At 37.2% G+C, this 24,429-nt stretch overlaps 2 protein-coding genes across 6 annotated transcripts in view; one reads left to right on the forward strand and one right to left on the reverse strand.

The window, feature by feature from the left end:
• The window catches only part of LOC110443638, a 74,226-nt gene that overhangs the window by 22,512 nt on the left and 27,285 nt on the right, over positions 1 to 24,429 (forward strand). The window contains exons 1-2 of one of the 5 annotated variants that reach the window (XM_021487978.1): positions 10,300 to 10,635; positions 22,577 to 23,478. In XM_021487978.1, coding sequence (XP_021343653.1) covers positions 23,287 to 23,478 — 192 coding nt within the window. In that variant the 5' untranslated portion in view covers positions 10,300 to 10,635; positions 22,577 to 23,286. Of the gene's footprint in view, positions 1 to 10,299; positions 10,636 to 12,579; positions 12,685 to 13,031; positions 13,051 to 22,576; positions 23,479 to 23,870; positions 23,935 to 24,429 lie in introns of those variants that run through there. The other 4 variants (XM_021487980.1, XM_021487981.1, XM_021487979.1 and 1 more) reach the window with 4 other exon arrangements.
• On the reverse strand, positions 14,144 to 18,060 carry LOC110443628 (uncharacterized protein DDB_G0290685-like). Its single transcript, XM_021487964.1, has 3 exons — positions 18,011 to 18,060; positions 16,447 to 17,845; positions 14,144 to 14,149 (listed from the first exon to the last, which is right to left on the reverse strand). The coding sequence occupies exons 1-3, from the start codon at positions 18,058 to 18,060 to the stop codon at positions 14,144 to 14,146; spliced, it is 1,455 nt and encodes a 484-aa protein (XP_021343639.1).

Here is a 24,429-nt window from a genome sequence, read left to right on the forward strand (position 1 = left end):
CACCGAATGTTTTTCATGATTTAAACATTTAAACTAAAAGTCGACAACTTTATATTATATTAAAAACATTGCCTCCCTCTGTACGGCGTTCAAGGTTGTCTCCCATCAAATGTAAGTCATCAATGATATCAGTCTCAGAGAACATTTCTTTAATCATTGTAGATACAGCAGAATCTTATTATCTAAGTCCTGTCACGATGCCGATATTCGGTGAATATTTATGTCTAATTGGTACAAAACGCGCGGGCGAGTAGTCCCACGGGCTATCAAGACGATCACGATTTTTAGAACTGGAATAACGAATCTACATTGATATATAATCTCAATCAGCAGGAGGGTGGTATGTTACTGAGCGAATGACATCTAAAGTACAACATTGTGTTCTATAAAACGTCTTCACCAATTATAGTAATATTACCGGGGCGGGCATCTCATGCGCCAAAATGGTGGAGCAGTTCGTGATGCGTTTCCGGTTGCCCATCTAGCAGAGCTACTAGACTTCCGACAGAGTCTCAACCTCTGGGGCAAGTTATAAACGAATCAGCCGTGTGGAAATAATCTAATTCTGTACTGTAACGTTCCTTGGAATTGAATAATGATTTCCGTATATGTTATAGATCTATAGCTAGTGTCACAACACGCGTCTGTATTTCAACTCTAGCGCCTGTCCTCGCTCGTTTCGTTATGTAACTAATGATAATGATATATGTAACCATGATATACACTAGTTTGATCTCAAATAATACAAAGGTGTCTCCCCTTGGTAAGTAATAGAAACATCAGCGTTAAACCTTAGCGAGCATTTGCTTAAGATGTACATGTAGTGTTATTTATTCTTCACATTTGACTTTGCTATTCTTCGCTATTCACGAGATAAATATATATTGGAACTTGATGGTATTGGTTCGCATGTCCCTAAGCACTGACCAACGATAATTTTCCTATTCACTCTCCGTAAGTTCTACAAGTCCATTGGGGAATACTGAACTTCAGACGTGTTTAAGTTTAATGTTCTAAGTAATAACCTGAACAATACGTTGTCATAAGTATGCGTTAATGGAAGTAACCTTCGCAGGTTTTGAACCAAAGGTGTGCAACCTTTCATGTTACATACTCTCGCTGAGTAATCTGCCATCAAAGTCGATGTTGTACAGACGTTTGCTTTCGTGCTCCTCTGTGCGTTTGGAAGTAATGGTAATTCTCATCTCTTGGGAGAAATGAACTGTCACGCGGATGGTGATAAGAGTTTATACAATTTCATAATAATGAACGATTCTTGGCGTAACTTTCAACAAGGCTGTCGTATATGGTCACGACTTACTTCTTGCAGACTTTGTTAACGACTGCCGGGAATATAAAGCAAGATTTATGCTCATATATATTCATGTTAACGATTCGAGCGTTAAAGTCGAATTTGCTTAAAGATGTGTACTCATCTATTTCCCCCACCAGTGCTGAAACCAGCCAAAATTAGATAGATGTGTGTAATTAAAGGGATCTAACAAAGCTTGAAAGCTATGATAAAGAAAACCATTGATGAAGTGTTGTAAAAGTCTCTACTATTGAACTTAATCAATACTGTGTTAGTTGTGATTAATGCCAACATTCCAAAATATTTCTTGGAAAAGCATTTGTTGCTTCGTTGCGTGCTCCGTATGATTCACGGAACTAAAGTGAGAGGATCAATGATCTGATGCGAGAAGAACATTTCTGAAATGTAGAAAAAGTACCTGAAAGGAAACACAACTGACATGGAATGCAGCCTTTATAGAGGCCATGCATGAAGAAAATATGCAATTCAATGATTTTAAAGTAACCCTTATTGTTTTTCAAAAAAGCAATAGTCTTTGTTTTCAAAACTAAAACAAAAAACTCAAAACAGCTGTAAGATTGGAATCAACTGATATTGCCGTTACTGTTGTGACGTTACGGGTGTACATCGTCTCTATAGTGCTGATCTAATAGTTGGTCAATGATAACCCCTCCATTTTCAGTGACGTCAGAAGTGACCACGCCAAGTTCATTGACGTTAGGAAAATATAACCCATAGTTGGCGATGGTAGACATAACCAAACATTCCAAACAGGAAACAATTATCTCGACATTGTTCAGTTAAAATCGATTTGATTGCAAACTGTTTACAAAGGATCACAAACCTTTACGTCATTTCCGTTATAAGAGTGCTGGGTTATATTAATGTGACATGAAGTTTGTTTTAACTACATTCAGACTAACGAATAAACAAATAGAGCCCATGGCAGTAATAAGGTATATAACGCCTGTGTTTTTCGAATTGATTATTGTTGTAGTTATATAAGTTTCCGATGTTGACGTTAAAACCTGTTCCATAATTGACTTGCTACCTAGTCAAATGACACAAGTCACGTGATAGTGTTGTCTTACTCCTTCAGCATTACTGTCATCGTGTAAGCGAACCTATTCTTTCTTTTCTATTCTAAAACAACAACAAACACACAGCCACCAAAACAAAACAGCCACAACTAGCAACACTTACACAACAACACTAATACAACAACACTAACACAACAACACTAATACAACAACACTAACACAACAATACTAACACAGCAGCATTAACACAAAAATATACACAACAACATTATACACCACAACACTAACACAACAACAATAACAACAACTAATACTACAACACTAACATAACAATACTAACACAACAATACACACAACAACACTAACACAACAACAAACACAACAACTGACACAACAACACTAACACAACAACACTAACACAACAACACTAACACAACAACAGACATAACAACACTAACACAACAACTCTAACACAACAACACTAATACAACAACACTACGCAACAATCCTAACACAACAATACCCACAACAACACTAACACAACAACACTAATACAACAGCACTACGCAACAATACTAACACAACAATACCCACAACAACACTAATACAATAACACTAACACAACAATACTAACACAACAATGCACACAACAACAAACACAGCAGCACTAACACAACAACACTAACACAACAATACACACAACTACACCAACACAACAACGATACACACAACAACACTAACAAAACAACACTAACACAACAAACACAACAACAAACACAACACCAAACACAACAACAAACACAACAACACTAACACAACAACAAACACAACAACACCAACACAACAACGATACACACAACAACACTAACAAAACAACACTAACACAACAAACACAACAACAAACACAACAACAAACACAACAACGAACACAACAATACTAACACAAAAATACACACAACAACAAACACAACAACACTAACACAACAACAAACACAACAACAAACACAACAACACTAACACAACAACACTAATACAACAACGAACACAACAATACTAACACAAAAATACACACAACAACAAACACAACAACACTAATACAACAACAAGCACAACAACATTAAACACAGCAACAACAACTCATGCGTGCTTCTGACAACAAACTGTTAGATGGTTTCCATTTTCGATCAACAGAGATACCATGACCTAGCGCAGGTGTTGCTACTTGGAATTCAATCAAGCGAACACAAATGCTGTATGCATCATTGGACAGGGTTGCCTGTATAATACGCAGCTACGGTGCCTGTGTTTGCAAATGAACACGTCCATCAGTTTTGTGTGTCTGGTGAAAATCTCCACCAGAATTTGCACGACCTTTAGTCCCACGTACAAGTCGATCGCGTGACAGTGAGTTTTCCTCCAGGGCAACAGAGCCGAATGTGTTACACTAATTAGTTGGCTTCAGAATATCTTTCGACTTATGGTGTTCAATTTCACAGACAATTCTTGTTGGTTGCTTTTGTATAGTAAATCATTGTAGAGTCAGTCAATGAAATCAACTTTTGTACCGGAAGTGTGGTATGCTGTAAATATAAGAACTCGGTGCATATAGTAAACTTCTTCTGTTTGTATGGTAGGTTTAGAACAAGTCATATCTGCATTAAGAATATCTTTCAACAGACTTTTTTCGTACCTTTCAATGTTTTTAATGTGCTGATACAATTATAATAAATCCATTGGCGTTCAAATATAATCGCAAAAAATAATTATCAAATGATGTGTATTTTCTGATTTAAGATCAAATTTTCTTTCTATTCAAATTTAATTTTGCATGTATCTGTGAAACAATATCCAATGATTTGATTTGTCATAGATCATTGATAATTGACACGGTTTCATGGAATTGGCGGAGAACATACTAACGGGTGCCACATGTGGTGCAGAGATAACTGACACTTCCGGAACACGTGGTTGCACCACCTGGGGATTAATGAGGTCTTCCCTTTTGGTTTGGTGTCTTCATTGTATCTAGTGTTGTTTTCAGGCTTCAGCTTTGTGAGTTGACAGTGTCTAGTATTTCTGTATCCGTTTTACTCCCCTCTCTAATTATTCCAATCGGCATTTTGATTGGCTACTCACTTCGCATTTACGCCAGGATAGTGTTATGACGTCAGAGTATTGTTGTATAATGGTTTTGAATTTTCATCAAAATGTCACATTACCACTGAGTTCATTCTTGATGACTACAATTGTTGTGTATAACAGCTCGCAGTCTTGTGCTAACTTTTGTGTGTTCAGGTGTAATGTTTATAGATCTGAACAACAAATGCAATATTTTTAGTTAAACTGTTTATTTGAAATTTTGAAATATACACAAATCATTATAACGGTATTTTTCTTTCTTATGTCAGTGCCATTGCTCGGCCGCTCAAAGTTTGGTTAGCCTCACGAGTCGATTTTTTTTAAAATCTTTTCCTCGATATTTTTTATGTAAAATGAGAAAATACTAATTTTGCTTTTTTGCCTCCCTAGATTATCCTTTTGGAGTCATTATACATGTACATGTATTCTTAGGTTTTTAATTTTCATTTTCAATTTTTAATTTTATGATTATATACTTTTTGAACAATTTGCGGTAATTTATCTTAAAGCTAACTATGCTAGAGCATCAGGGCCTCGCATTTTTAAACAAGATTTGCAGGAAACTGACAAAAACTAATTAGGTAGTTGAATGATTAATAAACGCAAACAACACTAAAACCGTTATCTGAGAAAAATGTATTCCATTTTTACAGTTCCGTCCTCGCTAATTTATATCTCGTTAATCTCGAAGCTCGTGCTTAAAATGTGCAATCAATCGCGGAGATTGCAATAATTACGATGTCACTCAATATCACCCATTAGATAGCATACACACCATTCTAATCCGTTAGATAGAGTGAGATATATGTTTTTTGAAGTTACGTTTCAAAACATATTTTGTTAGAATGAACCACGCCAAAATAGATTCAGACACCTGCTGCACCGGATGTACTTTGTTAGCTTAATTTTTCTTCAGCGAAAATGTTCAAATTCGCTTTGTTGTCAATATGATACATTTTATCAATATTGACGCATTTGTGTTTGCACTGGCATATATTCAGGTAGTCACCTGTGACTACCTTAGGTCACTCTCTCTTTAAGGTATTATTGTTACTCAGGTCACTCCTCCTTCTTTGTAAGTGGCTACACAGAGGACACGTGGCCGGAGATAGCCACATTATACAGAGGTGAGAATTTATCTGAGGTAGCCACGGTACATTAAAGGGGAGTAATTAAGGGACCTTAGGTAGCTACGGTACATTAAAGGGGAGTAATTAAGGGACCTTAGGTAGCCACGGTACATTAAAGGGGAGTAATTAAGGGACCTTAGGTAGCCACGGTACATTAAAGGGGAGTAATTAAGGGACCTTAGGTAGCCACGGTACATTAAAGGGGAGTAATTAAGGGACCTTAGGTAGCCACGGTACATTAAAGGGGAGTAATTAAGGGACCTTAGGTAGCCACGGTACATTAAAGGGGAGTAATTAAGGGACCTTAGGTAGCCACGGTACATTAAAGGGGAGTAATTAAGGGACCTTAGGTAGCCACGGTACATTAAAGGGGGGTAATTAAGGGACCTTAGGTAGCCACATTATGTAATGGAGGGAGGTGAGATAGGGTCGTTTTCAGGGACTATTTTTCCGTTCCGCGTAGTGTTGTGTGTAATGAGGCTTTCGTCAGTCTACTTCAGGTCATGTAGTTTAGATTACTACGTTTTTCTGTTTTTTGATCATCTATCATCTGGCAGTTACTCATATTCCAAACAGGATAATGTTCTGCCGTTTGAAATATGAACAACATCTGATTCAATTTAATAATGAAACAGTCGTAAAGAAATATTTTGCATACTATAAAACGAAGCAGTCGGTACATGAAAATAATATCCAGGCTTGAAAAGAAAATTTCATTTTTTGTTGGTATGATAGAAATAACCCAACTGAAATATGATACTATTTAGGCGTGCTATTATTAAAGTCCATACACGGATATAAAACATGTATGAGTACGTTATAGCAACAATATCGTTATGTACAACGCTGCAAGTTCGAATACATATTATACTCTTCTTTCTGAAAGCTTATATCGATTTTTGTGAACAAGATATTTGATCTGAGACTGAAACTCGAGTGTTTTGTTCTGTGTGTCCCAAAGGCGACTGTGAACGATAACCATCTACCTGTATAGGAGATGTAAATGTTTAACTAGATACGTCAGATAAAGTGTTACGTACTATAGATAAGCACCTTGGTGTCAAAGTTCATTTGTTTTTGTTAGCAGTCAGACTTAAACAGGAAACTTGGTTTCAGCAACGAGCTTTTGATACCGAACTTGAATTGTTCCCGTAATAGCACATTCCCAGCTAGGTTTTCCATCCATGTGGAATAAAATGAAAAAAATACTATGGTGTTACAGAAAAGATCATACGTTTTTCATAAAAAAAACATATCATTGGAAAACACAGGTTTCGGAAATAGTCCGAGTTAGCGTTCTTACGTTATATTGAGTGGAATGGTTGGATTTGTTGGGTCTGTTGGGTTTGGTTTGTGTGCTAAGTCCTATGGTCATTTGAGGACGAGCCAGGTGTTTTGCTTTGGAGGACAACCGGAGCACCTGGATAAAAACAACCGACCTGCGACACGTACCTACGTAGGTCTTCAACGAAAGTCACGCAAAGACAAAATCTGAAGTTAATGCTGTACTTAATAACTTAAACAGAAACTGAGGAAATACAGAAACAGTCAGCTTGCCCCTAAAAATATATAAATAAGTTAAAGATTTTTTTTTTAAATATCTGAGGGGTAAACAATATACTGCGGAGGAAATTGTATATCTGCACCATATGAACGAGTGACCTAGTTTGTTTGACTAAATTAAGGATAATTGTCACACGGCAAAGAAAATCCATGAAAATCTATGAGTTAAATTACTCTGCCATATTTGCTTTATAGTTCGATCTCATAGAGTAAATATAAACGCACACACAGCCAATATATTATCACGAGCAAAGGACGATAACTCTCGTCGACTTTGGCTGTCGTCTGGTTACAATACTTGAACCACCGATTTGAAATTATTAAGCTGAGTTTTGTTTAATGAATTGGATTTTGCTCGAGGCCAAATTTGTTTTAAAGGTTACAATGCATATACAGGTATTACGCTTATATTCCCTGTGGGGAATTCATATTCCCTCGCTAAAAAAGGGTAGTATAGACCCTGTATAACTTAACGTTGTTTTAAGGTGTGATTGTCTGTACGTCCTGATAAAGCGTGGAATATCAAGACAATCACATTCTATAATCTATCACACCATAACACGATATTCACGTACACCATCACGTCCAGCACACAATGTTTAATTGGTGTGTTTATAGCACTATCGATCGCAGCCCCGATACACAAGATGCCGCAGTCATGATCTAGAGGGCAGATATTACGGTGTGTTCCCTGAACGCATACATATTGAGAACTATAGGTAGAAACATCAAAGGGAGGGTAATTATAGTTTGTATCATATATAGGTACTATGTTTACCTGATATATTTTACCTGTAGATCTAGCTGTAATTATTACAGGTAAAAAGTTTGTATCCTATATGTACTATATTTTACCTGTAGATCTACCTGTGACATCCCCAACGGTTGATATTCATCATCAATGTGAAAGAAAACTAAGACATTAATATCAAGCGCAATATTTTTATTTGATAAATCCATACTTAATATCAATATATTATTTACATACATAAAATATATTACATGGAGTTAGCTACAGTCACGCACACTACAATAGCCTCAGGATCGAGGGGCTTCAAAGGGTGCGTGTTGTCTCGGTCCGATCATTACTGTGATGATGGACAAAGGTGTATTCACACTGACCTAGGTCAAACAGGTAAGTATGTTTACGCCGTTATATACCTGATAATATGCAACGCGGTCGTATAAGGTAAATCATATAGGCGGGCATAACAGATGAAATATATGACCCGTAGCAAAGTTTGTACATGTTCCTATGTGTAAGTCAAGTGGTAGATCTCCAATCACGTTTACATGAAAACACAGATTTATTGATCTCGAAAAGATCATTATTTACAAACTCATTTTTTTGTGTAAACTAAGCAACTTCTAGAAAAAAACGCGCCTAAAGATGAAATTGAGCTCATTATGCGTTTGTATCGTGTCCTGAAAACCGAAGAGCCCATCACTACGATAGGTCGTAGGATTTGTTGACAAAAAAATGCCTGCTTCATAAATTGTGCGTACATCTATCCTGCATACTCTATACGAAATAGGAAATAAATATTAGGAGAGCATCATCGATGCATAAAGATATCACCGTTACATGAAGGTAGCGAGTCTGATACGTGCAGAGAACGAAATGTCATTAACAGTCGTGGCCAGGCATAAAGCATCTACTTAACTTGGGGCGGCGGTAAGGATCAGATAAGCGTTTGATGGCAATATGACTAATTAACGTAAACGTGGGCCAGGCCACCCATGCAAACAATTCTCTACACTAAGGTGTTTTAGGGCTGTAGTAAAGAAGTCATAAACAAATCTGTACCACACGAATGTAGAGCACGTTATGTAGAAAGATGGACGTACCACACACAGGTGATCGTACTTTTACAATTTGTAAATCGATACAGAATGCCCAAAAATGAATCACACGGCATCATACAGCTGATTGGTTGTTCTAGGACTCATCCGTGATCCTTAGGGGCAAACAGGTAGGAAATCGAAATTGTCTATACTACTGTTCAAACAAAGGGCAGATGCGTAAACCCCTTTATGTATGAATTTCAAAATTTAGAGGATTACTGATTAATTTCGAATTAAATCCTGAGTAAAGTGTTTATTATGAACTGTGCCGCTACTCAAAAGAGATAACAGTGGCCACCAAGGTTACGGCAAACCTTATCTTACAGACATACTTCCCTGGATTTTACAGGCCGTTTGCAACATGAAGTGCAAGAAACATATAACTTTTCTCATCCCCAGTTTTATTTCTTGTATTGAGAATCTTGAGTTTTGTTGCGTTTCGTTTGTTATTCGTTTGTATCTCTCAGTTTCTGATTTTCATACCAACTTTGATTAGTTGAATATTAACCCTATGTAAAATTTTATTTTTATATTTTGTAATGACTTTTCAGATTTGAAAATATGATATTTCGTTCCCGAGAATATTGACAGTTGCGAGAAGACTAAAAGAATAGCAATGGATTTTGATGATGGTTGGAGGAGGTGTTTCCAAAGATGGAAAAATAAAAATCACATAATATGATTTTGATAACTTTGATACAGTAAGGGCAACTTTTGTTAACTTATTTAAGTTTTGAACAGCTTTCACATGGCATTCATAGGCAATATGAATGCCAACTCTACAAAGGCAAATTCAGCGCTTCTTGTTGGATTTGCCAGTTGGAATTCATGTTGCCTATGAATACCAACTGAAAGAAGTTCAATACGTTAAATGACCATTTTTGGAATCTGTTCATCTCATAAAAAAACAATTACATATTATTATTCAGCATTTAGTTTAAGTAATGAGTTTTTCGTGGTTGCTTGTTCAATGAATAGCTATTCCCGGGGTGGGTCAGTGGTAATAATAATGACGACGTCAACAATTTGTCCATGGCATTCATAGCCGTTAAGAATGTCAATTTAATTTGGTATGGTCATGCTGTATAGTGGCAATACCATTCGATAGTAAATATACATAAATGCATCCCGTATCTTACTATGACCCCCATAAACACACCATAAATGCACGATTTTTTAAAATTTTGGACTTAAGCAAGTCTACCCGTTGTGCTGTAAAAGTAAGCGTTGCTATCCTGTTCACATTGTGTGCTCTAGTTTCCTTGTGTATCTGTGCGGAACAACTACAAGGAAAAGCGACACGCACAAGTGTACAGAGATTTAAAATACATAGCCTTACGCCAGGACAGGACGGAGGGTAAAGGGTCAGTGTACGTGTTGACCGGTGCGTCCATCGGAATAGAGACGGTGTAGTACAGCATAGCCATATGCTACGGTATATTGGACATTCTGGAGAAGGCGGGACTATAATATCGGCAACCTTTGTTGACATATGTACGAACAAGGGGATTTAAAGGAGACGATGTTCGGGTATATTTGTGACGTGTGATCTAAATTGTTTGCAAGTGGTTTAACAGACAAACGTTATGTGCACCTGGATTGTAAGGTGAGTAATAGCAGGATTCTAGAATATCAGTTAAGTGATAAGTAAATTGCCCTTAGTTGCCTCTAATGTTAAACCTACGTATCTCGTTTTAAAATTTTGCTAAGTAAAGCACGTCTTCATGACAAGCTTTGTCAACCCTCAACAGACCTCTCAAAGTAAAAATTATTTACTGCATAAAGTAAGAAGTAAAATCTATTTTCAAAGTCTCTACCTTGCTACAGATAACAGCTAAACGTTGTGAACATAATTTTCTACTTAACGTGTCTTAATATAACAAACTAATGTATTGATATGCTTGTTCAGACAACATGAAATTTCTTTAAAAACGCATTAGTAGCATATTTTTTTAAAAGTATTTTTAGTGAAATGATCCCCGACTGCCTACTGTCTAAATCCTATTAAGTACATGACCCCAAAATGACCTCTTGCTATTGTTTTTCATCCTGTAAGTCTCTATATGACCCCCGACTATCTCTTTGTTATTGTTTGCACCCTGCGATATATTTGACCCTGACTGTTTCTTCTTATCTGCTTCCTATTATAAATGCCTTTGTTATATGTTGTGCTAAATTTATTACTATCCTGTACTTACCTCCATGTTAATAATCTCATAAAATTTATCTTTATTTACCGAGACGCCCCCTTCCAAACAGGAAGACTATTATCTACCCAGGTGCTCTACCCGCTGGTGCGTAAACCTACTAATGCACAACACAAATGACGGATATGGCACTTCCTGTTTACCGGGGTTGTTTCGGTAAAGTTTCTTTTAGACAAATTTCAGATGGTGCTTCGATGTACAACTATATAGGTATATACATTTTTACATTAGTGGCATAATTACGTGAAAACTCTAGGTCAGGAAATGTTTACAAGAAAAAAGGTATTATAAAGGCTAATAAGCCTTTGCTTCCTGCCATAAAAACAGAACATCAAACGTACATTCTAACATAAAGCAGGCACAGTTTAAGATAACCTGTGTAAAATAATTGTTAAAAATCAAAATGCCTACCTGCGCAGATCTCGTCTCGTTCGTTACCAGGAACGCCGGAATGCTTTTCTTCGACCTAAGCGGTATGGCTCGAGTAAAAATGATAAATGTTAACACTTCGAAATTGAAATTGAAATTTAAGGTAATTGCAGTTAATTTATGACGTGCGTACACAGTACTAATGAGTGACAGTGTTGTTAAAACCATAGGTATCTAGCATATGTATCCTTTGTAGATTTGGAGCTGTGTTTTTAGCATATGTATTCTTTTAAATTACTTGTATAGCTACATGAAAATCTCTATTAACGTCATTTCAATACCACCAAGTAATGAGTCTGAGATGTTAAATTACTTATTTCAGTGAAACATGAACACTGGTTTAACAGTAAATTATAAATTACTTCTGTGTAGAAACACCTTTTCTTTTCCTTTTTAATTAGGAGCCGAATCTAATGGAATTACAACGCGTTCATACTGATGTGACCGCTAACAGGGAGGGCTAATGTTATAACCACGAAACGTAATTTAATTGTCTGTCTACAATTTGTATTTGTCATCCAATTAACAGAACACAAACGCCCCAGAGATGAAGTAAATTTCTCACCAAAAATATCTTGTCAAATTGAAATGACATGTTTACGTTTTTTCTATTTAACACTTCCTTAAATTCATTGATTATTGTTGGTTAATTAAATATTTCAAGATATATTACATCCTATTTTGTTATACTACTAATGTGAACGTGTGTGGTGAGATTATGGGTACAAGGTGAAAAGCAAGCACCAACAGTATTAAATATATAACGAGACAGGATAATGGAAACATTTTCAATTTAGATACTCCCCTTTAGATGTGTATTGGAATCCCGTACGCGTTGTATTATTGATAAACGTAACGTATATGGTACACGTAGCTTTGCTGCGAAAGGAACTCGGCCATCATAGCGCCTCCGATACAGTGAACCGCCGAACGCTATCAAACTCACACACAGAACACTCTCTGGGAGTTTTATACTGCACGCCTTAGGAACCCGAAAAGGACTGCTTCGATCAGATATGGTATGCTATATAATTCAGGATATCTGGGTAAAAACCCTGGCATTTTATCAAACGTGGATGTCCAATTAGTCGTGTATAATGTATGCTGATACAAACGCAAGGATATTGAAGTTTCTGCATGTCTCTGAAATTGTTAGCCCCGTTGTCAGGAGACACCTGAGCGAAACGTGTACATGTGTTGGAGTAAACATTGAAAACTGTATACAAATGTGTGAAGTAAACGAATTTTCTGAATGAATGAATTTCTGAAATACATATCTGTGAAAGGGAGTGACAACACATTGTCGTCTGCAACCTTCGGATTTCCGCCGTATTTACATTATTGGAGTAGCAGTGAAGAGGAAATTCATGTAATACAATCTCATGGTACTGGAATGACGTGTCCTTAAGGGATATTGTCTGGTTTCTGTCTTATACTGTAACGCACCATAGAGTCTAAATTTAATGGTCTATGAAGTAATATAAAAAAGACGTCACATGGAAGGCATAGTATGCGTATGTTTGTTCTCGGCGTGATTATATTGATGCACATCCTGAACAGTAAATTTGATCAATAACCGATAAAATTCGTAAATTCTTGTTGTCTAGATAGGACTTAATGTAATTGTTCTTCTTCAGTTAAATTTTGTTTCCACTGTTTACTGAAAATCATTAAGTTACGGTAGTAACATTTGTAAGTGGTAATACAAGGAACGTGTTAGCTTAATGACAATTTATCTTAAATTGTCAAGATATATTAAAAAAATAGTTGTTTTTCTTCAAATATTATCGTTTCTTTTCTACAAATTAGCACATTAAAACCCTATAATTAGTTTTTTATTCGTTTATTTTATTAATATCCTTGAAAACATCTTTTTCTTCAATTTGCTTCAAGTTCGATTAAACTGACAAGGCTTTTTAAAACCTGGATGCAGGACAGACCACTTATGGAAGACTTGTTCACATCGTAAGAGTTTTAATAAGAATTTTAAGAGACTTTTTTAAATGAAATACATTTGTAATTTAATCTGAAAGCAAACTTAATATTTTACATGTTGTACCTTCATTAACTCCTTACCAGAAATCAAAACGTTTTAAATTATTTGTTGGATAAAGTTGTTGAGTTAAATTGCAGTCAAGCTGATCATACTTTCGTCAACTTAGCCTGGTTAGTATTATTTCCTTTTAGTACAATAGTGTCGTTTGTTTTTGTAGATTTATTTAATTCATTGCATCAGTTTAAAATGTTTCTGCTTACATAGCGTATACACGTCGTCTATATGTTAGGTAAATCATGCGTAGTTCGAAATCCTTTCTTGTGCTCGATGGAAAATCTCCAGACCGCCGTTTAAAAAATTGGTCTCCGTTATCAAGTTATTTAATCACATAACAGAGAGACACCTGTACCCTATTCCTTTTACGTATCTATATGTTTATCATTGCAGCAAGAACATATTGTCCAGCCTAACGTTTCAATAGTTCACTCCTGGAGTGACAGGGAAATGGATTTGAATTTTTATGGAATTGACTCCAAGTTATCGCGTTGCTATATATAGTTCCTGGCTGAATCAGATTTTCGGAGCCAGAGTGACTTAATGTTGATTGGCTTCATTATGGAAGATGAATGCAGGAATAACACGTGGGTTCTTGACATACTATGAGCTGTCTATTATAGAGGAGTGTAATATGTGGATCGGTGTATTATGATTTATGATAGTAAATACGGTACGGAGTAACATAACACGTTATAAATTGGCTGTGTACAGTTTACATCTGTGAAAACTGGGTTATCTAAAGGGAGTAAAACTTATTTAGATATATATTTCTTTGATAGTTTCTGCTGTAAATTCACTTATTTTAGCTGCAGTAATATTTAAGTATTACACCTTAATATTAGCCAGACATGCTATGGTTGTATTACTCTTCTGTTATAATAATAATACTAATATACAACATTTATATAGCGCCCTATATAATTTGTAAAATTACTCTACACTGCTTTACAACATATGGATAATAATAATGGTTATAATTGTGAAAACAAAAAAACAAAGGCTTACAATCACTTTTATACATTTAAGCAAGCAATGTGCACATAATTGAACAAATAAAAGGGTGGTATTTACATGACGTCTTTGCAAGGATTCTAAAGTGCAGACCTGAAGAGGTGAGTTTTGATGTCCCTCTTGATGCCTTTTACTTGATAATTATCAGTTATTCATGGATACATGTTTGGGTTTACATACGTAAGATAATAAGAATAAGTACGGTAATATGAATGTAAGTTACAATGACATGGGTGCGTTATTACGGGTGTAAGTACGGCAGTGTGAGTTTATACAGTAGCATGTGTAAATGCAGTAATACATGTATGAGTTCTCATGGTAATATGAATGTAAGTTACAATGACATTGGTGCGTACGGGTGTCAGGTTTAGCAATATGGGTGTAAGTACGGTAATGTGAGTTTATACAGTAACATGTGTAAATGCAGTAATACATGTATGAGTTCTCATGGTAATATGAATGTAAGTTACAATGACATGGGTGCGTACGGGTGTCAGTTTCAGCAATATGGGTGTAAGTACGGTAATGTGAGTTTATACAGTAACATGTGTATATGCAGTTATATGAGTTACCATGATAATATGATTTAGTACGGTAATATGGTTTAGTACGGTAATATCAGTTTACGTAAATAGGGCTGTTTTTGAAGTTTTCTAGTATTTCTTATCTCCAGATGTACATACGGACGCTCTGTTTATGTTGTAGTATAACATCCTCATTGCTATTTTTTATGATACAATATTTCTGATAGAAAAAATACATCCAATATAAACAATATAGTCCCTGTAAACTGATTTGATTTTTCAACACATAAACATATGACATTAGAAATTTCAATTTATAAATTTGTGAAGCTAACATATCATTTGGCATCTGTGAAATGCCGCTTCATCGATAATATATCTTCTTACTTTGTTGTAAATGACATGTTATAAGCCACACAAGAACAGGAAGATTACTTTTGCCCAATCGTCTATACATCACAAGATACCGAGCCATGTTGACGGTCTGTACATAAGCTTTGTGTGTGTGATAGCATTGTGAAGCAGCTATATCAATTTATATTAGATAGATAGATATTTGTAATTGATTGTAAGCACGTCTCGCCACACGACGTTTGTTAGAAAGTAATCATAAAGTTGGCTCAGAAAGACACTGCTTAGAATAAATAGAAAAGAATGTCTAGGTCTATATGCTTTATATCAGCAACACTTACAAGCACAAGCTGTCTAGCATTTGTTACCCTTTCAAACACACCATCCAGCCATTCCCCATAAACTACGTGTTGAATGTAATTTTTTGTGTTGCCTGTTTTCCTGTAATAGACTGGTTATTTTGTCGTTTCACTTGGGTATATCAATGAAGATGGTTTATTTAACGAGAGACATTATTACTGTCACGTTTTGTTCGGGAAATGCTTACCCTTCAGAGACACCATGGCCAGGGCCCGTATTCATGAAACCATTCTCATGCTCAAGCATGGAATCTGTGCTCAAACCAACTTTCTGGTAACTCGCTTAGATCATGTCAACCGATCAAAAAGTCAAATATAAAAATCGAAAACAGTATTTGGCTATAAGTCTCTTCAATATGTTTCCAAATCATTGACAAAATTAGATTTATTTATTGAGTTATAACCAGAACAAGAAATAGGCTTGAGCTCAAAATCCAGGCTTGAGCATGAGACCGGCTTCATGAATACGGGCCCTGGTTTTACCTCCATTGTTATGTGGATGGTTGTTATGCTTTTCCTTTTATTTTGCTCATGATGATGTCTTTCCTCCTCTTTTGCCGTCCCTGCAAAATTGTTTGCTTCTCCTCGGTTCCTGTTGATGTCTTTACCTTTTGTTTCGATGTCTCCCCGTCTCCTGTTGCGGCCCTTTGCCTTGGTATCGCCTCGGTTCCTGTTGTTCTCTTTACCTTTTGTTTCGATGTCTCCCCGTCTCCTGTTGCGGCCCTTTGCCTTGGTATCTCCTCGGTTCCTGTTGTTCTCTTTACCTTTTGTTTCGATGTCTCCCCGTCTCCTGTTGCGGCCCTTTGCCTTGGTATCTCCTCGGTTCCTGTTGTTCTCTTTACCTTTTGTTTCGATGTCTCCCCGTCTCCTGTTGCGGCCCTTTGCCTTGGTATCTCCTCGGTTCCTGTTGTTCTCTTTACCTTTTGTTTCGATGTCTCCCCGTCTCCTGTTGCGGCCCTTTGCCTTGGTATCTCCTCGGTTCCTGTTGTTCTCTTTACCTTTTGTTTCGATGTCTCCCCGTCTCCTGTTGCGGCCCTTTGCCTTGGTATCTCCTCGGTTCCTGTTGTTCTCTTTACCTTTTGTTTCGATGTCTCCCCGTCTCCTGTTGCGGCCCTTTGCCTTGGTATCTCCTCGGTTCCTGTTGTTCTCTTTACCTTTTGTTTCGATGTCTCCCCGTCTCCTGTTGCGGCCCTTTGCCTTGGTATCTCCTCGGTTCCTGTTGTTCTCTTTACCTTTTGTTTCGATGTCTCCCCGTCTCCTGTTGCGGCCCTTTGCCTTGGTATCTCCTCGGTTCCTGTTGTTCTCTTTACCTTTTGTTTCGATGTCTCCCCGTCTCCTGTTGCGGCCCTTTGCCTTGGTATCTCCTCGGTTCCTGTTGTTCTCTTTACCTTTTGTTTCGATGTCTCCCCGTCTCCTGTTGCGGCCCTTTGCCTTGGTATCTCCTCGGTTCCTGTTGTTCTCTTTACCTTTTGTTTCGATGTCTCCCCGTCTCCTGTTGCGGCCCTTTGCCTTGGTATCTCCTCGGTTCCTGTTGTTCTCTTTACCTTTTGTTTCGATGTCTCCCCGTCTCCTGTTGCGGCCCTTTGCCTTGGTATCTCCTCGGTTCCTGTTGTTCTCTTTACCTTTTGTTTCGATGTCTCCCCGTCTCCTGTTGCGACCCTTTGCCTTGGGATCTCTTCGGTTCCTGTTGTTCTCTTTACCTTTTGTTTCGATGTCTCCCCGTCTCCTGTTGCGGCCCTTTGCCTTGGTATCGCCTCGGTTCCTGTTGTTCTCTTTACCTTTTGTTTCGATGTCTCCCCGTCTCCTGTTGCGGCCCTTTGCCTTGGTATCTCCTCGGTTCCTGTTGTTCTCTTTACCTTTTGTTTCGATGTCTCTCCGTCTCCTGTTGCGGCCCTTTGCCTTGGTATCTCCTCGGTTCCTGTTGCTCTCTTTACCTTTTGTTTTGATGTCTCCTCGTTCTCGGTTGTTGGTTTTCCTTGGGTTTTGGCGTTTCCTCGTCTACTGTTGTTGATTTTCCTTGGGTTTTGGCGTTTCCCCGTCCGTCTACTGTTGTTTGTTTTTGCTCTGGTATCTCTGCGGCTTCTGTTGTTGTCTCATAGCTATTGACTTCGAAATATTATTATGTTCCTGTGTTTTTGCTTTCTACTGTTTTTATTTCTGCTATCTAACAGGTCATCTGTTTTCACAAGTCTCGTGTTGGAAATGTTCGTACAGCTTGAAATATTATTTTTCGTTTCGTGAACATGACATGAACTTTTGAACTGGTTTAAATATTGATTTTGTTTTACTTGTAGACTCTTCTATATTATTTTGTCGTCTTTTTATCATTGATTATTTGATTGAGATCGTTCTTTTCATCTCTCGAATGCTTTGCAGAGGTTGAAATATTATGCATAGCACTGTTTGCATACCAGTAATCAATTACGTTTTGTAAACATACCTTTGAAACTACGATAACATATATTGTAAAATCGAAATGTACACACTGATATGTTCACGCCATGGCATCGGGATTTTTTTTCAAAATTCAAAACTCATTGAACCATTTGAAACCTTTTAAATAGAATAAAAATGTGACAACGTCAACACAGTAGGACAACATTGAAACACAATAGATAACATCGACCGGTGAAATATGGATTTAATTCATAAAACATACATCTTCCTTCAAAAGAATAGACTGTCGTGTATATTATTTGTACAACATTCTAGCATGGGTTTTTTGTTGAGCTTGCTCAATATTCAAATCTCTGTAATGTGTTGACATTTCGCTTTCAAATCATCTCAATCTTGAAAATGTTTATATATGAGGGCATAAACCATTGTTTTAATCTTGCAAAATGTATCGACGTGTAAATCTGAAGTAAGGATATAATGGATATGTTTGACTTGACCAAGTGTTTGTATTTATAACAGTACACATGCGGACAAGAGTTGGTATAACGGGGTTAGTACACGTTTGTTTGTTGACGTTGGACTCATAACATTGCGAGCTTAACATGAATATTCATCCAAGAGTACTTTCCAAAATATTTGAAGTTAGAATAAAATGTACATTGATTTGTGTTAAAAACGATCAACTGCTAAAGAAAAACACATTTGTTGACACAAATGTTTTCAATATTTCAATTTTAAATATTTTTCAAAATTTAATTTGTTTGAATATTTTTCACCATGTGAAGCCGTCCATACTTTGAATATATTGACTGTTTCTTGTTAATCCACAATAACTATGATGAAAGCCTAGAATTCATATCATCTAGAAATACATTGAATGTTGAACAGAATGTGTACGTGTTAGTATCCATAGAGGGTTACATGCATTTAATGGACATATGTGCCCCATGATACCAAGTCAGTGATGGGTGTGGTCAATCAGATGTTTACCTAGGAGAAGTCAGGTGCGACAACATCGTATATTTCATCTAGTCTTGCCCTTGTCATGCAACTGTAACCAATTTTCACAAAACTCTTTTTAAAATATAACTTGACACAGCAATTTTAAGACAGAAATTTTAAAATAAATCTTCAGTACTGAGTTTTCGGAACATGACAATTTGAAAGACTATCAACTGACCATATATTTATTCAACCGACTTACAAAAAACAATTCAAACAAATAGATTCACATAAATGATTTACTTGATAAACCCATACCCTCGAGCACACCAATCTCTGTAAAAGTTGCTTTTAACTAACCCATGCATCCTAAGCATTATTACTAGTACTGAAGTGAACGCGAGTGTCTTTGTTGCATTAAGAGATACCTTCTTTATACTACAATATAAATAAATAACGCAGGTAGTTGTATTCTGGTTGGTATGGCAACACGTGGCTACACTCGTGGTTTTATAGCGATGACAGCAATAGATAATATAACAATTTTGTTGGATGACGGCAACGACTTTGGGGGTGTTTTTTATCACTGTCATCACGTGGGCGAGTCATGCTGCTGATGATTCCATCCCACGTGTTTTTCCTGTTTTGTTATGATCACAATCAGCGAAGTTTCTCTTTATGTGTATGCTTGATAACAGCTGATTCAATTCTCAAGATTCGGTTTTCTCCAGTATCTTTACCTTGATGATGCAATGCATGCGTGAGGATTTAAATTGTCTATATCTTCATACACATCAGAAATACAGCAACATCTTTATTTATGTTCAGACGAAAATATACAATGAAGACTAAAATACTCGCACGTCTGTGGATTTTCAGTGTAATACCCATCTACCCAAGACCATGAGTGTTTACGTGTATTTCTTTTGGAGTCAAATACTCAAAGCGTCTCTTAGCCTTCTTTCAATGTAAAAGTCTTATGGAATTTCAATGTTATACCCATTTTGTCTGTAGATTCTTACCGTGTAATACTTACACCGTCTTTTAGCCTTTCAATATATAACTCTTACGTCTATGGGATTTCACACTTATAAGACTATTCAGTGTTCCAATGTTATACATGAACACGTTTGAGGAGTCTCAAAGTAATATTCCTATGTAACATGTTAGCCCTCAGTCCTCATACCTCTGTGGAGTCTCAAAGTACTCCTATGTAACATGTTAACCCTCAGTCCTCATACCTCTGTGGAATCTTTGTAAATACTCCTGTGTTAGCCCTCAGTCCTCATACCTCTGCGGAATCTTTGTAAATACTCCTGTGTTAGCCCTCAGTCCTCATACCGCTGTGGAATCTTTGTAAATACTCCTGTGTTAGCCCTCAGTCCTCATACCGCTGTGGAATCTTTGTAAATACTCCTGTGTTAGCCCTCAGTCCTCATACCTCTGTGGAATCTCTGTAAATACTCCTGTGTTAGCCCTCAGTCCTCATACCTCTGTGTAAGCTTTGTAAATACTCCTGTGTTAGCCCTCAGTCCTCATACCTCTGTGGAATCTTTGTAAATACTCATGTGTTAGCCCTCAGTCCTCATACCTCTGTGGAATCTCTGTAAATTCTCCTGTGTTAGCCCTCAGTCCTCATACCTCTGCGGAATCTCTGTAAATACTCATGTGTTAGCCCTCAGTCCTTATGTTAGCCCTCAGTCCTCATGCCTCTGTGGAATCTCTGTAGATACTCCTGTGTTAGCCCTAAGTCCTCATATCTCTGTGGAATCTTTGTAAGTACTCCTGTGTTAGCCCTCAGTACTCATACCTCTGTGGAATCTCTGAAAATACTCCTGTGTTAGCCCGCAGTCCTCATACCTCTGTGAAATCTCTGTAAATACTCCTATGCTAGCCCTCAGTCCTCATACCCCTGTGGAATCTTTGTAAATACTTATGTGTTAGCCCTCAGTCCTCATACCTCTGTGGAATCTTTGTAAATACTCCTGTTTTAGCCCTCAGTCCCCATACCTCTGTGGAATCTTTGTTAATACTCCTGTGTTAGCCCTCAGTCCTCATACCACTGTGGAATCTTTGTAAATACTCCTGTGTTAGCCCTAAGTCCTCATATCTCTGTGGAATCTTTGTAAATACTCCTGTGTTAGCCCTAAGTCCTCATATCTCTGTGGAATCTTTGTAAATACTCCTGTGTTAGCCCGCAGTCCTCATACCTCTGTGGAATCTTTGTAAATACTCCTGTCTTAGCCCTCAGTCCTCATACCTCTGTGGAATCTTTGTAAATACTCCTGTGTTAGCCCTCAGTCCTCGTACCTCTGTGGAATCTTTGTAAATACTCATGTGTTCGCCCTCAGTCCTCGTACCTCTGTGGAATCTCTGTAAATACTCCTGTGTTAGCCCTCAGTCCTCATACCTCTGTGGAATCTCTGTAAATACTCCTGTGTTAGCCCTCAGTCCTCATACCTCTGTGGAGTCTCTGTAAATACTCCAGTGTTAGCCCTCAGTCCTCATACCTTTGTGGAATCTCTGTAAATACTCCTATGTTAGCCCTCAGTCCTCATACCTCTGTGGAATCTTTGTAAATACTCCTGTGTTAGCCCTAAGTCCTCATATCTCTGTGGAATCTTTGTAAATACTCCTGTGTTAGCCCTCAGTCCTCATACCTCTGTGGAATCTTTATAAATACTCCTGCACCAGTGTGGACTGTTTTGAGTTTTAAGAAGCTCTATACAAGATGATCCCACCAGACATTTGAGAATAATTTGTTTTATAAATTGTGTATTATCCCATTGTCTGGACGACTGTAATTACATTTTATTGTGTTTGCTGTTTTTGTGTCGCGAAAATCATTTCGTCACTAATACCTTAACAGTTTGAGTGACTTATATACAACAAAGCCTCGCTATGCTGCCACTATTGTTTACAAAAGGAAGCCTTGAGCTATGCTTGCAGTAAGCTAGGTGGCGAATGAAAGATGGGTTTTATAACGAGGTTTAATTGGTTATATGTATATTTAGTTTGCACTGAACGTATATTTCTTATGATTTCGGGGTTTATTGTGAGATAAGCACTCTAGTCTTTTCCTCGGACGTTATCACGCGATTTCCACTGTTGCTTAACGATGTGATTTTCATACGACTTAACTCCTCGGACCTTTTCGTCCGACTGCCACTAACAAAAACACCCAACGTGCCTTCTCCAATTCCGATATTTATTTCACTCCTCGGGCCGTATTCTCTAACTTACATAGTTAATGCATTCTTTTTGTCTTTTTCAGTTACGATGATTGTCCTATTTATGACTTCGCTCCTCGGAAATAAATGTACGCCTTCCTCTGCCAGTAGTAACACTGAAGCTAGTGTGCAGTTTGACCTGAATCTGAGGATTTAGCGCGCGGTACACGAATCAGTGTTGAAAGCAACGAGTCGACGAGTGCACCAACAGAATGAAGTAACATACCAGCAGTTGTACTGTATCATCAGTATATACCCAGTGTGTCTCGGGGATTATCGTTTTCGTTTCGACGCCAAAAAGGATTATCTTACAGATAAAGAATACCTAAGAGTGTATATATTTACCAGGAATCGTCATATGCAATGCATAATTGAAGCATTATACGGCATGGGAATTAAAGCTTTCCTACAAATTCAACGTGTCGCTTAGTGGTACGGTTCCTAACTGGAAAGCTGTAATATTTTGTGTTAATAATTTAATACAGTTACTGGCATTTTGAAAGCTTGTATATGAATTTAACATCAAAGAGGATTTTAACTTACTGCAGAAGTAACAAAATATCTGTACTTGCTTGAAATGGTTACAAGACTGTTTAGATTTTATAACAAGTTGCACAAAACTTTATAAAACCGTGTATCTCGTTGTTGGTAGTGTTACCACTACAGCTGTGTGCGTGAGCGCGCGCTAAGGTTCGTCACCCGTGAATAATTACCTCCAAGTGCAGTTCAAGTAATTCCCTTCTCACCAACGACAATGGCTGTTACAAGCCTGAATGGGACGGAGCAGACGATATCAGCCTTTGTGCAAGATATCATCAGATACGCTCGTCAAAAGGTCGAGGACGGTGAAGAGGATATAAACAATATCGAAGAAGGAAGTGCTGAATCACGAGACGACTTGACCACTTCCGGTCATCTCTGCAACGGTGACGCCACCGAAGAGGAGGTAAGTGGAACAGCTCTTTTATACACAGGCGTACAAACACTCGCATACACATGGTTCATGACCCTACGCACGGAATTTCAATTACAGCGTTTAGCAGTTATTTCCACTTCATCAACGCATATTATAATACGTGTTTGTGTTACTGTTAGTAATATCAACAGGACTTTTAGAATTTTAACACAGATGACTGGTACGGTACGCCACGAATTCTCCTGTAATGAATGCAATACTTATGTGATAATAACATGCTATGCCTGCAAGTTCGCGAAAACCTGTTTACCATTAATAGAAGGTATGCCAGGTACTCTATTGTTTGTTTATGCAGTGTGTGAAGTTGTCGATCGGATACGTCATTTTTGTGAGGGTTACGTGTTTGGAATGTATGGAGGAGGAGAGGCATCGCTTACCCCTTTGTGCGATATTCAACCACTGAACTGTATTGTTATGGCATTTACGGTCTGTATGAATGACATAATTTTTCATACACACATCACAATGTACGCTAGCGCATTATAATTTTTTTGTTTTGTTTTAAAAGACGTGTAACGCACATTATGAAGTTTGCATGCAAAAATGTGTCCTTCAGATAGATTGTAAATGCCATATCATACATATCAATGCTTATAATAACCATTTTCTTAGTATTTAATATTTCAAATTATGCTTATTAAAGCCCCGCAATAAAAAAAAAATAAGCGTATGAATGGAACATTCATCTTCAATGAAAGTCAAAGTATCAATAGAATATTGATAAAATATCATAAAACATAATCACACGAGTGTTAACATCAAAAATCTCAACTGAGGTGATTTACTTTATAGCACCATAATATATTGTAAATCTGATACGAAATTTTTCCCTGAATAGAAATTTGTTAATAAATACACAATTTAAATTGAAAACGAGGTATAAGTAAAATACTTAGAACTAACAAACAATTTCTTTTAATG

This window comes from Mizuhopecten yessoensis, unplaced genomic scaffold, assembly GCF_002113885.1.
Source record: "Mizuhopecten yessoensis strain PY_sf001 unplaced genomic scaffold, ASM211388v2 scaffold716355, whole genome shotgun sequence".
NCBI lineage: Eukaryota > Metazoa > Mollusca > Bivalvia > Pectinida > Pectinidae > Mizuhopecten > Mizuhopecten yessoensis.

Coding starts and splice junctions, on each gene's coding strand:
- LOC110443628 (XM_021487964.1), bottom strand. CDS start 18,060: ATGAGACAACAACAGAAGCCGCAGAGATACCAGAGCAAAAACAAACAA. Junction 17,846..18,010: donor CAGAGCAAAAACAAACAACA/GTAGACGGACGG, acceptor GGGCCGCAACAG/GAGACGGAGAGACATCGAAA.